At 40.9% G+C, this 15,397-nt stretch overlaps 1 protein-coding gene across 1 annotated transcript in view; it reads left to right on the forward strand.

The window, feature by feature from the left end:
* The window catches only part of RNF38 (ring finger protein 38), a 32,662-nt gene extending 21,552 nt beyond the window's left edge, over positions 1 to 11,110 (forward strand). The window contains exons 9-10 of the mRNA XM_009884204.1: positions 113 to 212; positions 10,654 to 11,110. Of these exons, the coding sequence (XP_009882506.1) occupies positions 113 to 212; positions 10,654 to 10,716 (163 nt within the window). The 3' untranslated portion in view covers positions 10,717 to 11,110. The remainder of the gene's footprint in view (positions 1 to 112; positions 213 to 10,653) is intronic.
* Positions 11,111 to 15,397: the final 4,287 nt, after the last annotated feature.

The raw sequence follows: 15,397 nt of genomic DNA on the forward strand, positions 1-15,397 counted from the left end.
TTCCCAAGGAGTAAAAGAGCTACCATGTTGCAGTCGTACCTGTAAAATTTTGTATGGAATATGTATTTGTTGTTCTTACATAGCAGATACATTTGAACTTTGTCTTTTTTAGGTGTGTGGTGTGCATGTGTGATTTTGAGTCAAGGCAGCTACTTAGAGTCTTACCCTGTAACCACGAGTTCCATGCTAAGTGTGTTGATAAATGGCTGAAGGTAAAAAAAAAAACCAAAACCAAAATTCCTAACTTATAGGGAATTCATTATGTAGTTTGGGGGGAGGGGGTGGGTGTATTTTGCTCTTCCACTTCATTTCATCCTGTTTCACATTTTTAATACTTAGGCTAGAAATGCTAACAGAGTGGAAGCATTGCCTGCTTAGGATGTTTTTTCTAACAGTTGATGAAGGGTGTTTCTTTATAATTTTTGGCACAAGGAAAAACTAATATGAAGAGAACTATTTTCATTAACAGAACTTACTGTGTTTTCCATTTGCACAAAACAATGACTGTGAATTTGAGTAATATGTGAAATTAAAGACTTGAAAACCAAAATATTACATAATAATATAGGAAGTATGAGTTAGAGTTTCTTTGATGATGGTGGCTTTAACTGTTCACATATCCTGCGTAGCAAGAATGAGTACTAGTACCTTCCTCCGCCACTTTGCTATTAACGTTAGGTTCTGGGGCAAATAAAGTGTGTTACGTGTGTACATATATGTGTATGCATATATACAGATATAGAGGAAAGTAATATATACAAACAGAAATTATAGTTTTACAAAATTATGATATACCCTTCCAAGAGAATTTGAGCAGAAAAGAAAGGCTCTAGAATTCGGCAGTCCAGTAAAAGGACAGAGAAAACAACAGCAGTACAGTAGGCGTGAAGAACAGGAAATACAAATAAGTAGGTGGTGATACACAGACATCTCTACCAGGTGCATTAGCCAGATCTGCTGAGGTATTGCTCTCCATCTTGCCTTGCCTTTTTTTGGTATTTTATTCTGTTCAGCTTTAGTTTAAATCTGTGTATAGTCTGTTGTGTAGCACATTTCAAGCTGCAATGATCCCATATTAATACAGGATACAGGCCTTCGAGAATTACAGATGGTGTGTGTTGTTTTAGAAAAAGGAATTAAAACCCCTTGCCTTTATGGCTTCATAAAAGCAAGAAAATGCATATCTTCAGCATACACTAAAAGATTCAGTGCAGAGAATGAAAAAAATCAAGTTAATACTGACAGCGTTCTTTTGGCTAACAAGATATCAAGAATAATGAGAAGGATTTTAAAAACTAGGATATGAAATGGCTCTTGGGCTACAGTACTCATGGTAGTCTAAGGCTTCTGCAAAATCTAAGGCCAGTGTAAATGTTTCCACAACAATGCTCATACCTTTCAGTAGAACTGGTGTCCTTCAGTATCTGAATCCATGCAGATACTTGAGAATGAACAAGAGGAATGTAAACACCTAGGTTTTTTATTGTCAGATTAAAAAGCCACATCCAACACACACAGCCCCCACACATAATGTTATCGATATATCTGTGCTAGACTTATACTGTTTTATTCAGTAACTGCAAATTAAGAGTAGATTATATATATCCCTGTGGTATTCTCCAGTGTCTCCCTACTCCTCTCAAGGTGTGTTCACACTAGATTTGTCAAGTTTTTTCATTGCATGAAACTTTGTAAATCATTTGTGATGTGGACAGAGTATCTAGAGGTAGTATTCACTCCATTTTATGAAAAAAAGAACTAAGATCATTTGACACAGCCTGTGAGATAACAGATGCTATAGGTCTATATAGGTTAAATCAGTTACATAGATTTTGAAAAAGACAGCTCTTTCCAGGCTATTAATGCAAAAAAATATACCTCTGATTCATAGAGCCCCTGATCTGCAGATTGCTGGAAGTTAGAAGAACATGTCAGGGAAGTATCATGCATGCTTGTCCTGTTCTTATGCTTTTTCTTACCTGACATTGAGTTCAAGAGTCAGACAAGTATGTTGAATTAAGCTTTTTTGGGACTCTAGCCTGGCAGTTCTGCAGTTAGATTTAGTACTTTCAATTGGTAATGAACTCACTATCGAATTCAGAACAGCAAAGTGAAAAAAGCAGATTTAGTTCAGTCTTAATTTTCAGAATCATAGATGTACTGTAGTAGTGGTGAAAGAGCTTTTTTTCTGATGTTCCTGACCCAGCCTAGAAACGATGTATTTTCAAACAGATCATGAAGTGTGGTATTTTCTAAAGGTTGTCTTGTCACAGAAAAACTCTGAGCATAAGAGCGTAGGCAAGCTGGGGGGATGAGGTGTAAGATACACAATCTTAGGCCTAAAGGGGGTGCAGTTACACCCGCCTAAAACTGCTTGTATTGCCTTCATGTATTCCAGAGCTAGATGCAGAATAAGCTAGACAAGGTTAAAGCATCATAGCACAGAATTGCTAATGCAATATATTTGTACCATGTGGGTTTAATTACACTGGTACGAAGATGTTGTAAGAAAATAAAGATTATTTTGCTTTTCAAACTATAACAAATTACCTGTAACACAAGCCTATTTTAGTTACAGCCAAACTTGGTTACAGTTAAGCAGCAAACATCTGTAATTGAGGATAACTGGAAGATATTTTGTGCTATAGTTTTGCTTGTGTCCATTCCTTCATGTATTTGACAACCTTTTTTATATGTTGATAGTATAATTTTGTCCACATCCACTTAATTCACATCATCCAGCCAAAGTCATGTTAATGAATTCTGCAAGGGAAGGTAAAAATCATAGCTTTCAGTACTTGTAATTATTTTCTACAAGATAAAAAAAGAAAGAAGTTAGCAGTTTGTCCTTATGTTATACTGATTTAATCTTGTTTCTTTGAAGAAAGTATTTGCTATAGGAATATTTCTAGAACTGTGGAGTCAAGTTGATTCTTTTAAGTTTCACCATGTTGTTAGCAAAAGATTTCAGTAAGAGGTTGGTGATCCAATCTAATTATTTAAAAAAATATAATCCACATTACACTGGTGATGATGGTGCAAAAATAAAGGTATCTAAGAAAGTTTGGTGGCTTGTCTATGCATGAAAAGTTTGATCTGCCCTGCTGGTATAATGCAGTGTGCAGTACTACCTTTTTAGGTAGTGTGAGCACGTGAGAGGAAATGTTCCTTTAGAGTGCCCACTTAGGTTGCCCACTTTAATTTATATTTCCCTGGTTAAGCAAGGTTAAAGACTTGTGAGAGAAGATGTAATACAGTGGAGAAAACAGAATTAACAAGAGGGAGGTTATCCTTTTCCTTTTCATAGTATTGTTAACTTTCATATTTCACAGTATTTGGTTATTTCTTAATATCTTAAATCCTTTAGTCAAATACAAATACGTGAGAAATCTGTTATTTTGTAAAGTAAAAGTTAGTTATCATTCCAAAGGACAGCTTGAAACCGTGATCTATTTTCACCCTGGGGGCTTAGGACCAGATAACTTGCTTTATATTTAATGTTCTGGTAGGAAATGCTGTATTATATCTAAGAAAAGACAAACTAACTGTAGTTTAACTTGGTTCTGATCAACAAACACCAAAGTCGTGCAGTGCTTTTTAGGGGACTGTAGTAGCCGTACAGATCCATTACTCTAAATACAGTTCACTTTAGCTATAAATTTCTATAAAATATAATAAAATACATCAGTTGGTTCATTGTGCAGCTCTCTCCTTACAGTACAAGAAGTAAGTTTGCCTGGAAGAGTGGCTAGTTAGTAGGTCAATATTAAAATATTACGTACACCTTACTCTTCTTTTTGCACCAAAGAGTCGTGTTAAATACCAGGAAGGGGAATGAATTTCATGAAAGGCACAAGAACACAACTAAATTGAAAACATGATGTTCATGTATGATCTAGAAAAATTACTTAAAAAGCAGTGATGTGGTGTCCATAAGTATTCACTTCATCCTAGCACAGTGGGTTTATTTCTGCAATTCCTATCAAGAAATTACTCCCACTGAATGCTCTGTTTAATGCTACAAATGGTAGATACTTCATTATTTATCTAAGTGAGGAGGGCATACAGCAAGCTCACTACCCTGGACTTCAGGAGAGCAGACTTTGGCCTCTTGGCAGAGTATCATGGGATAAAGCCCTGGAGGGAAGAGGGGACCAAAAAAGCTGGTTAATATTCAACGATCACTTCCTCCAAGCCCAGGAGCGATGCATCCCAACTAAGAGGAAGTCAGGAAAAAATGCCAGGAGGCCTGCATAGATAAACAAGGAGTTCCTGGAGAAACTAAAACAGAAATAGGAAGCCTACAGAGGGTGGAAGCAAGGACAGGTAACCTGGGAGAAATACAGCATCCAGGGATCACGTTAGGAAAGCTAAAGCCCAGATAGAGTTAAATCTCACCAGGGACATCAAGGGCAACAGGAAAAGCTTCTGTAGGTATGTCGGTGGTAAAAGGGAAGATTAGGGAAAATGTGAGCCCTTTCCGGAAGGAAACGGGAGACCTGTTCACCTGTTCACTTGGGATATGGAGAATGCTGAGGTACTCAGTGACTTTTTTGCCTCAGTCTTCCCTGGCAAGTGCTAAAGCCACACCACAAGTGCTAAAGCCACACCACAAGTTGCAGAAGTCAAAGGCAGAGACTGGGAGAATGAGGTACCGCACGCTGTAGCAGAAGATCAGGTTTGACACCATCTAAGGAATGTGGAGGTGCACAAACCCATGGGACCTGATGAGATTCATCCACGGGTCCTGAGGGAACTTGTGGATGAAGTTGCCAGGCCACTATCTATCTATCATATTTGAGAAGTCGTTGCAGTCTGGTGAAGTTCACACTAACTGGAAAAGGGGAAAGGTAAACCTCATTTTTAGAAAGGGCAAAAAAGAAGACTCGGGGAACTACAGGCCAGTTTGGAGGCCTTATACAATGGCAATACAGTGTTGGTGGATAAGGGGAGAGCAGCAGACGTCATCTGCCTGGACTTGTGCAAAGCACTTGACACTGACCCGCTTGACATTCTTATCTCTAAATTGGAGAGACATGGATTTGACCAATGGATCACTCGGTGGTAAGGAATTGGCTGGATGGCTGCACTCAAAGAGTTGCGGTCAGTGGCTCAGTGTCCAGGTGGAGGTCAGTGGTGAGCGGCGTTCCTCAGGGATTGGTACTGGAGCCGGTGCTGTTTAACATCTTTGTTGGCGACATGGACAGTGGGATTCAGTGCACCCTCAGCTAGTTTGCCTATGATACCAAGCTGTGTGGGGCAGCTGATGCCCTGGAGGGAAGGGATGCCATGCAGAGGCACCTGGACAGGCTTGAGAGGTGGGCCTGTGCCAACCTCATGAATTTCAACAAGGCCAAGTGCAAGGTCTTGTACCTGGGTCGGGGCAATCCCAAGCACAAATATAGGCTAGGAGGAGAATGGATTGAGGGCAGCCCTGAGGAGAAGGACTTGGAGGTGTTGGTTGACAAGAAGTTCAACGTGAGCTGCCAACATGCACTCACAGCCCAGAAAGCCAACTGCATCCTGGGATGCATCAAAAGAAGTGTGGCTAGCAGGTCAAACAAGGTGATTCTGACCTTCTACTCCACTCTTGTGAAACCCCACCTGGAGTAACGCATCCAGCCCTGGAACCCTCAACATAAGAACGATGTGGACCTGTTGCAGCAAGTGCAGAGGAGTGCCACAAAGATGATCTAAGGGCTGCAGCACCTCTGCTATGAGGACAGGCTGAGAGAATTGGGGTTGTTCAGCCTGGAGAAGAGAAGGCTCTGGGAAGACGCCTTCCAATATCTGAAGGGGGCCTACAGGAAAGATGGGGAGGGACTCTTTATCAGGGAGTGTAGGACAAGGAGTAACAGTTTTAAACTGAAAGATGGTAAATTTAGATTAGATTTTAGTAAGAAATTCTTTACTGTGAGGGTGGTGAGACACTGGAACGGGTTGTCCAGAGAAGTTGTGGATGCCCCATCCTTGGAGGTGTTCAAGGCCAGGTTGGATGGGGTTTTGTGCAGCCTGATGTAGTGAAAGGTATCCCTGCCCATGGCAAAGGGGTTGAAACTAAATGATCGAACTGCCTCTCTGGAATGCTTATACACTAATGCACGCAGCATGGGGAACGAACTAGGAGAATTTGAGATCTGTGTGCAGTCGCAGAGCCATGATCTCATTGCAGTTACTGAGACCTGGTGGGATAGCTCACATGACCGGAATGCTGTCATGCATGGCTGTGATGTGTTTAGGAAAGATAGGCCAGCAAGGTGAGGTGGTGGAGTTGCCCTTTGTGTGAGAGAGCAACTGGAATGTATCGAGCTTTCCCCAGGGGACAGATGAAAAGTGAGTTGAGAGCTTGTGAGTAAGGATCAAGGGGCAAGCTAATATGAAAGACACTGTTGTGGGTGTTTATTACTGGCGACCTGATCAGGATGGGCAAGTTGATGAGGCCTTCTACAGACAGCTGAGAATCACCTCACAATCACAGTCCCTGGTTCTCCTTGGGGACTTCAGTCACCCTGATATCTGCTGGGAAGGCTACACAGCTGGGCATGTACAGTCCATGAGGTTCTCCCAGTATATTGATGATAACTTTTTGACTCAGGTGGTGGAGGAGCCAACAAGGAGAGGTGTACTACTGGACCTAGTACTGACAAAGAGGGACTGGTGGAGGACATTAAGGCTGCGGGCAGCCTGCAGTGATCATGAGAAGACAGAGTTCAGGATTAAGGATAGTATGCATAAAATGACAAGTAGGATTGCAATCTTGGACTTCACAAGGACTAACTTTGATCTACTTTCTACGATGGCATGACTGGATGGGTACACTAGGGGAGGGCAGTAGATGTTGTCTATTTTGACTTCAGCAAGGCTTTTGACACTGTCTCCCACATCGTACTCATGGGCAAGCTTAGGAAGTGTGGGTTAGATGAATGGATAATGGGGTGGATTGAAAACAGGTGGAGGTCTGTAACAAGTGGTGTTCCCCAGGGGTCAGTACTGGGTCCAGTCCTGTTCAATATATTCATCAATGACCTGGATGAAGGGATAGAGTGTACCATCAGCAAGTATGACACGAAACTGGGAGGGGTAGCTGACACACCAGGAGGCTGTGCTGCCATTCAGTGTGACCTGGACAGGCTGGAGAGTTGGGCAAAGAGAAACCTTGTGAAATTCAACAAAGGCGAGTGTAGGGGAGGAATAACCCCATGCATCAGTACAGGTTGGGGGCTGACCTCCTGGAGAAGCAGCTCTGTGGAAAGGACCTGGGAGTCCTGGTGGACAACAGGATGACCATGAGCTAGCAATGTGACCTCATGGCCAAGAAGGCCAATGGTATCATGGGATGCATCAAGAAGAGTGTGGCCAGCAGGTCAAGGGAGGTCATCTCCCCCTCTACTCTGCCCTGGTGAGGCCTCATCTGGAGTACTGTGTCCAGTTCTGGGCTCCCCAGTTCAAGAGAGACAGGGAACTGCTGGAAAAGGGTTACAAGATGATTGGGGACTGGAACATCTTTCTTATGAGGAAAGGCTGAGGGACTTGGGTCTTTTTAGTCTAGAGAAGAGAAGACTGAGGGGGGATCTTTTTCATGCTCATAAATACTTAAAGGGAGTGTGCCAGGTGGATGGGACCAGTCTTTTTTCAGTGGTGCCCAGTGATAGGACAAGAGGTAACAGGCACAAACTTGAGCATAGGACGTTCCATCTAAACATGAGGAGGAACTTCTTTACTTTAAGGATGGCAGAGCACTGGAATGGGCTGCCCAGAGAGGTTGTGGAGTCTTCCACACAGGAGACATTCAAAACCCTTCTGGATGCCTTCCTGTATGACCTGCTGTAGGTGACCCTGCTCTGGCAGGGGTGTTGGACTAGATGATCTCCAGAGGTCCCTTCTGACCCCTGTCATTCTGTGATTCTATGATTCTCACATGTATTTTCATTGAAAAATTTGGCTACCTTAGAAAAACTTTGAGTTGACAGTGGTTTGTCCTGCAATTTTGGGACCTATGAAACAGATTTTGGGGCAGGGAAGAGTTCTCTTCACTTTGCCCTGTCATAGATGTTACATATTGGGTTTGGGTGCTTCCTCATCATTTGCTAAAATGAAATGAGCCTTTATTACAAAAAGGGGGATGAGAAGGCAGAAGTACTTTCGCAGTAGCTTAAGGAATGTTACTTGGATATGATACACATGAGTGTCTTATCTTTTTAAGGAAGCTACAAAAGTAACGAGTCACTGGACAAATTTTCAGTGAGTGCTTTACTGAAGGGCTAAATTTAGACATGCTTGGGACTGGTGGAGGACATTAAGGCTGCGGGCAGCCTGCAGTGATCATGAGAAGACAGAGTTCAGGATTAAGGATAGTATGCATAAAATGACAAGTAGGATTGCAATCTTGGACTTCACAAGGACTAACTTTGATCTACTTTCTACGATGGCATGACTGGATGGGTACACTAGGGGAGGGCAGTAGATGTTGTCTATTTTGACTTCAGCAAGGCTTTTGACACTGTCTCCCACATCGTACTCATGGGCAAGCTTAGGAAGTGTGGGTTAGATGAATGGATAATGGGGTGGATTGAAAACAGGTGGAGGTCTGTAACAAGTGGTGTTCCCCAGGGGTCAGTACTGGGTCCAGTCCTGTTCAATATATTCATCAATGACCTGGATGAAGGGATAGAGTGTACCATCAGCAAGTATGACACGAAACTGGGAGGGGTAGCTGACACACCAGGAGGCTGTGCTGCCATTCAGTGTGACCTGGACAGGCTGGAGAGTTGGGCAAAGAGAAACCTTGTGAAATTCAACAAAGGCGAGTGTAGGGGAGGAATAACCCCATGCATCAGTACAGGTTGGGGGCTGACCTCCTGGAGAGCAGCTCTGTGGAAAGGGACCTGGGAGTCCTGGTGGACAACAGGATGACCATGAGCTAGCAATGTGACCTCATGGCCAAGAAGGCCAATGGTATCATGGGATGCATCAAGAAGAGTGTGGCCAGCAGGTCAAGGGAGGTCATCTCCCCCTCTACTCTGCCCTGGTGAGGCCTCATCTGGAGTACTGTGTCCAGTTCTGGGCTCCCCAGTTCAAGAGAGACAGGGAACTGCTGGAAAAGGGTTACAAGATGATTGGGGACTGGAACATCTTTCTTATGAGGAAAGGCTGAGGGACTTGGGTCTTTTTAGTCTAGAGAAGAGAAGACTGAGGGGGGATCTTTTTCATGCTCATAAATACTTAAAGGGAGTGTGCCAGGTGGATGGGACCAGTCTTTTTTCAGTGGTGCCCAGTGATAGGACAAGAGGTAACAGGCACAAACTTGAGCATAGGACGTTCCATCTAAACATGAGGAGGAACTTCTTTACTTTAAGGATGGCAGAGCACTGGAATGGGCTGCCCAGAGAGGTTGTGGAGTCTTCCACACAGGAGACATTCAAAACCCTTCTGGATGCCTTCCTGTATGACCTGCTGTAGGTGACCCTGCTCTGGCAGGGGTGTTGGACTAGATGATCTCCAGAGGTCCCTTCTGACCCCTGTCATTCTGTGATTCTATGATTCTCACATGTATTTTCATTGAAAAATTTGGCTACCTTAGAAAAACTTTGAGTTGACAGTGGTTTGTCCTGCAATTTTGGGACCTATGAAACAGATTTTGGGGCAGGGAAGAGTTCTCTTCACTTTGCCCTGTCATAGATGTTACATATTGGGTTTGGGTGCTTCCTCATCATTTGCTAAAATGAAATGAGCCTTTATTACAAAAAGGGGGATGAGAAGGCAGAAGTACTTTCGCAGTAGCTTAAGGAATGTTACTTGGATATGATACACATGAGTGTCTTATCTTTTTAAGGAAGCTACAAAAGTAACGAGTCACTGGACAAATTTTCAGTGAGTGCTTTACTGAAGGGCTAAATTTAGACATGCTTGTGTGTGTTATTTGAATACCTGTTTCATCAGATTGTCTTCTCCTCCCCTCTTTCCCCCCTTCTCTTCCCCATATCTTCCCTCCCCCTTTCCCCTGCTGTATCCCCCTCTCTCTCCCTACTGTCTGTCCACCACTACGCCCCCCCTGCTCTCCTTTCCCCCTGCCTTCCCCCTCTCTCCCCACTTTTTCCCTGGTCTGCTTTCAGCATTGACCAAGTCTGTATGATGGATTTCTGTGAGAATAACTGAATAAACAGAGTATGAAGAAATGTGATCCCTGATCAGTAGAGCTTGTGACAACATGACACCCTCATATAGGATGTTTATTTGCAGCCAAGGTTGCTAGTCCGGTTTTGGTGGGTTTCTCTGCAGCACACAGTACAGCTTCTTAGTTGCATCCATCTGATTGCAATATACTATAACTATGAATCTGCATTAATAAAACCACCATCACTTAGATAAAGCCTAGTTTGCTGTTTTGCTTTATCTTTAAAGATAAAAGGCACAAATTTTTTGTAAACATAATTTTGAATTGCTAAACTTATAACAAACAAACAAACTTATAACAACAAACTCTAACATAACAAAAAAAAAAACTAAAAAAGGCATAAGCACACTTTGCCTTCTCTTGTTTTCAAGTACTCTTGAACTGCTTTTCAGTATTCATAGATGTCAGTGTCACATACACGTTACCTTAACAATGTATTTGTCAGTACAGTAAACCCTCTTTTGTTTCTGGTTTTGCAGGCAAATCGTACCTGCCCAATTTGTAGAGCTGATGCTTCGGAAGTGCATCGTGATTCAGAATGACCAATCTAAGAGCACAAATCTGGTTTGAGTGTTTCTGGTCACATGTATATATGAACTATCTATTGAACTTACCCATGTGGCTTCCAGCCTACCCTTTACACAAAAGGGTCAATGGACCTTACTTTGCACTGTGTGACTTAATCAATTATAAAGCTTATAACCAGTCTTCACAGTAACAGGATTGTTATACTAACAGTGTGATTGGAACTCCAAAGATATTTTTTTTTAGCTTAATTTTGTGTGTGCACTAACATTCCCTGGTTTTTGTGTGATCATTCCGAGTGTTGCTGCGAGATTACTGTGGACGTGATCTTTTAGCATGTGCTTTTATATAAAAGAAAAAGGAAAAAAAAAAAAAGTGGTAGCTCCAAACAATATAGCAATCTACCTTATATAGAGCCTTCAGATACTGTGAGCAGAAATGAATGGTGTGAATGTGTGTTTGCTTGTGAGAGGATGCATGAAGTGTGCTTGTGACTGAGTGTGCATGTGTGTTTGAGATCCTATATACCAGCATGTACTGAGAACGTATGTGTGTAGTAATAACTATGCTGCAATGTATAATCTCGTGTGTTATTTAAACAGTACTAGTACTGTACACTGGTTCCTTTCCTTGTGTTTGCAGTTGCACACTGAATGCGATGGGTGCAGCAATTCTAGACATTTAGTATTTCCTCCCCAATGTACTTACAGGTATAAAGACCATTCTAGCTACTATTCAAACAGCTGTTATGCTTCCCCTTCATTGGAGGCTTTACATGTGTACCACTAAAGAGTGCATTGATGGTTCATACACAAGTAACCTTGGGGTTTTTAGCATATGTTACAAAGTCTGGATTTTTAAATGGCTGATTTACAAGTTATTTTATCAATGTAAAGTTGCAATATCACACAAATCATTTAGCAATATTAAAATTTTCAATTGCTAATATGAATACTGATGCTTTTCTTTTAATTTTTTTTTTCCTTTTAATTTTTTCTACCTGGATTTGCCAGTTATGTGCTTCTTCCGTGAAAGGAAGCAGAAGGGACACTTGGGGTTTTGTGCAACAGATCCTTACTTTTGGCCATTGTACTTGCTAAGGACATAATCTTTTAGCTTATAAATGTTGGCTTTAATCACATACACTCTTTGTCACTTACAAGGGAGTTTGTATACAACTAAAATAACTTGTAAAAGGTTACAATTTTATTCCTGCACCTTCATGAATAAAATAAAATTTTTAGCATTTTCTCAGAGAAGTAGAACTTCTGATTTTCTTCATTGTATCACAAGAGAAGGTGGGTTTTGGTCACTAACTGCAGAATTCAGTTGCCCCAATGCTGCTTCTTGCCCTTCCGTGTTTTGTGATGAGAGTAATATGAAGAAAGAACTCCCTTGGTTTTTGCAGTCAAGTTTCCAGAGCGTTCCACTATAGGAGAAAATTGGAACACTTTCCAGAACAGTGCTGTGAAATAGGAGGTGATAACCTCTATTCAGGTGCTCTGAATAATGGTTTATTTGAGCTATTGAAAAACAATTTAGCTTCATTTGTAACATTCAGACTGTTAACATCTTCGATATGTTCTAGCAAAATATTTAGGTCTGCATACTGTAGTTATTCAAAGGATGCACGTTTTGCCACAAAATTCTCCTAAATTCAGTGTCATTACTTTGGTTGCAGCAGCACAAGTGGCACAATTAGCAATATTGCTGCTTGCTGCCAGTCTCAGCTTTAAGTTTATTCTTTATCATTTTTGATGTTTCTGTATGCTGCTGTGCTGTAGTATCAGTTATAATTTCAGTGTTAGATGTTCTCCATGCTGATTTCCTTCTTTGAATATTCTGCAGACCAGTCGCAGCTCTTGGTGCAGGTAAAATAAAAGCACAATTTTGCCCTATTTCAGATGTTCTTCCCTGTGTTTAGTTATGCAAGTAGTTCTCAAAAACAGTGAGTCTTTCCATGTGTATCCATACTTAAGAACACTAAATAAATAAAAATGCTGTTACATCAATTTCAAAATATTAGAATTTCTTCTCTCTTCCAGTGGAGTTAAAGAATGGGCTTTTCAGAATAACACCTAGCAGGTTAAATTACATGTAATAAAATTTATTTTTTTAACAAATAAAATCATGTTGTTTAAAAAGCATGTCACATATGTCTTAAAAAACTTAGGGTCTTTTATATAACTGCAAAAGAAAAAAATCTGTGTGTACAGATTTAAACATAAATAATAATACTGTGCTTAGTATTCAGTTTGAAAGATGGAAAGATGGTACATTTTCTAAGCTGCATACACATGAACAAGACACATTCTTCTGAAGCCAAGGGAAAGAAGTCCTCTTTCTGGAATTGGAGAAATAGTGATGTGTAATGTCCCTTTTTCCCCAGTAAAACTCTGTGAGGCAGTGGGAGATCTAGGACATGGAGGGTATAAGTTGATAAAATCCTGAAATTAATTGTTGCACTCTTATGGCTCATCTCTTCTGGAATGGTTCTTTCATTTGCATGGGACTTGCAGATGTATGTGGACTTGTTTCCTGTGTTTAGTGTGCATAAACAGTACATGTGCGTATGCTCTGAATCAGCTCAGGCAAGCTACAACCAAGTCCTGTAAAGGGAGGAGGATTCATGTTCAGCTATTAACTGCCATGTGTTATGCACATTTGTGTGTAATTCCACAGCCTGGCATGGTGCCTGGCAGCACCTGAATTCAGCAAGACTTCTTTTATGTTCACTGCCTTTCTGCCATCACCTGGCTCCTACTTCTCAAAAAAAAAACCCAACAAACCAAAACCAACCTGTAATATTTTTGCTTTATCGTATTGGCACTGCTGTGTTTTTTTGCATAACTGTTGATTTCATTTGACATTTTAGTGGATATCAAGGCCTACAGATAATTCCAATGTCTCATTTTGTGTCTTTCTTTGCCAAAAATTAAAGCCTTTTGTTGTATGCCATTTTGAACAGGCTCTTGAATGTGATTTCACAGCTGTTAATACCTTGTAGAATACTTGGACTGAGGTTTACCAACATGTTTAATTAATTGTAGAAAACACATTTTTGACTGAGTTATCTTTGGGCCTTTGTAAAAGCTGTGGGTTTTTTCTTTGGTACATTGTTACCTCATTTTGCTATTTGTATTTCAGATTTGCAAATTATTATGAAAGCTTAGGGGGTTTGTTGGAATCATATTTTGTCAAGTGTTTTCTTTAAATCATATCCTATTGTATCATTTAACATGTAGTTTTAAATGTATTATAAGTGTAACCAAATAATTTGAAGGCTTGATAAATTTTTAACAAAATTTGTACATTTTTTATGAGAGTTACTAGTAACGCTTTACTAGGTAGTGCAATGAATTTTTATTTTTAATCCCCGTGCCCAATTTTGGAGTTGAGAGAGTTGTTCAGTAATAAATGTATGATGTACACTTACATAATTTTGTCCTGTTCTTTCTCTTAGAAAGAGGTGCATTGTTTCCCTTCATTACTCTGGATATTTCTGTGCATAATCATGCAACTCCAGATATTGGCAACAGATGCTTGTGTTGTAGGGGGAAGTTTTGCCACCTTAGTTGTAGTGCATGACAGACTTTTTTTAATCTACTTTGAGAGATTATAAGAAATTTATATGAAATGTTGTGTCATGTTTTTGAAAGTGGGAAATACTATAATTCGCAGAACTCAAAGCCTTGCCTAAAAGATCAGTATTCTGAAAATGTTACTGTTAAAGGAGAAGCCACTGCCAGAGCATTCACACACCATTCAAGGAGTTGCACACACACCACCTGAGTCTTTAACAGCTAGGACCAGGGTTCCTTCACAGCAGGTGATCCCACTGGGCTGATGGGTGCCCCTTTTGACTGCTTACACACACACTTACTCTTGGGCATGCTCCCACTTTTTTCAGGCTTGACCCTAGGTTTTCTGCAGCAGAGTCGCAGGCATCAGATTTTATAAACACGAGTAATTTCATTGAAAGGTACAGCAGCAAGGTAAGCCCAGGCTGGGTGCCTCTGAAAAGGGCAGGACCTCGAACAAAGAAATCCTTGGGCAATTATATCCTTGCAGTATATACATCTACCCCTCGCATACTGTTCGCACGTCTCAGTCCAATGGTGATTTTTGGTCTGGGGTCTTCCAATACCTTACTGGATTCTTTTTCTGTGTGCAGGCAGGCAGGGTGTCGACTGCTCTTATCTTGTTGACTTGCAGTGTCTGCTGACAGCTGGAGCCTCCTCTGGTTTACGCTTCTTATGTACCTGCGCTTGCTTGCAGAACATGGGGAACTGAAAAGTCCCAGACTTAGGGAAAACATTACCAAAGCATCAGTGTGTTATCAACATTTTTCTTATACTAAAAGACTAAACACAGCACTGTACGAGCTGCTAGGAAAATTACTAAGAAAATTAACTCTATTGCAGCCTAAAGGCTTCAGCAAATCTAGCTACTCATACTAAATAAAACTAAGCAAATGGCATAAATCACGCCATATTATAACCGTAAGTAATTTATTCTAACTAATACTTACTTATTTAAGCTAAACAGCTAATATCTCTCCATTACATAGTCAAAATTTGTGGGGATGAAAGTGCTCCTTAGACATACAATTTACACTGTGTGCCAGCTGAAGATATGTTAACACTTTGCAGTGCCCTAACAGTGGTAAAAAATGCATCCTGACTTGAGGATGAAAGT

The sequence above is a fragment of the Charadrius vociferus genome, unplaced genomic scaffold (genome assembly GCF_000708025.1).
Source record: "Charadrius vociferus isolate BGI_N301 unplaced genomic scaffold, ASM70802v2 scaffold95, whole genome shotgun sequence".
NCBI lineage: Eukaryota > Metazoa > Chordata > Aves > Charadriiformes > Charadriidae > Charadrius > Charadrius vociferus.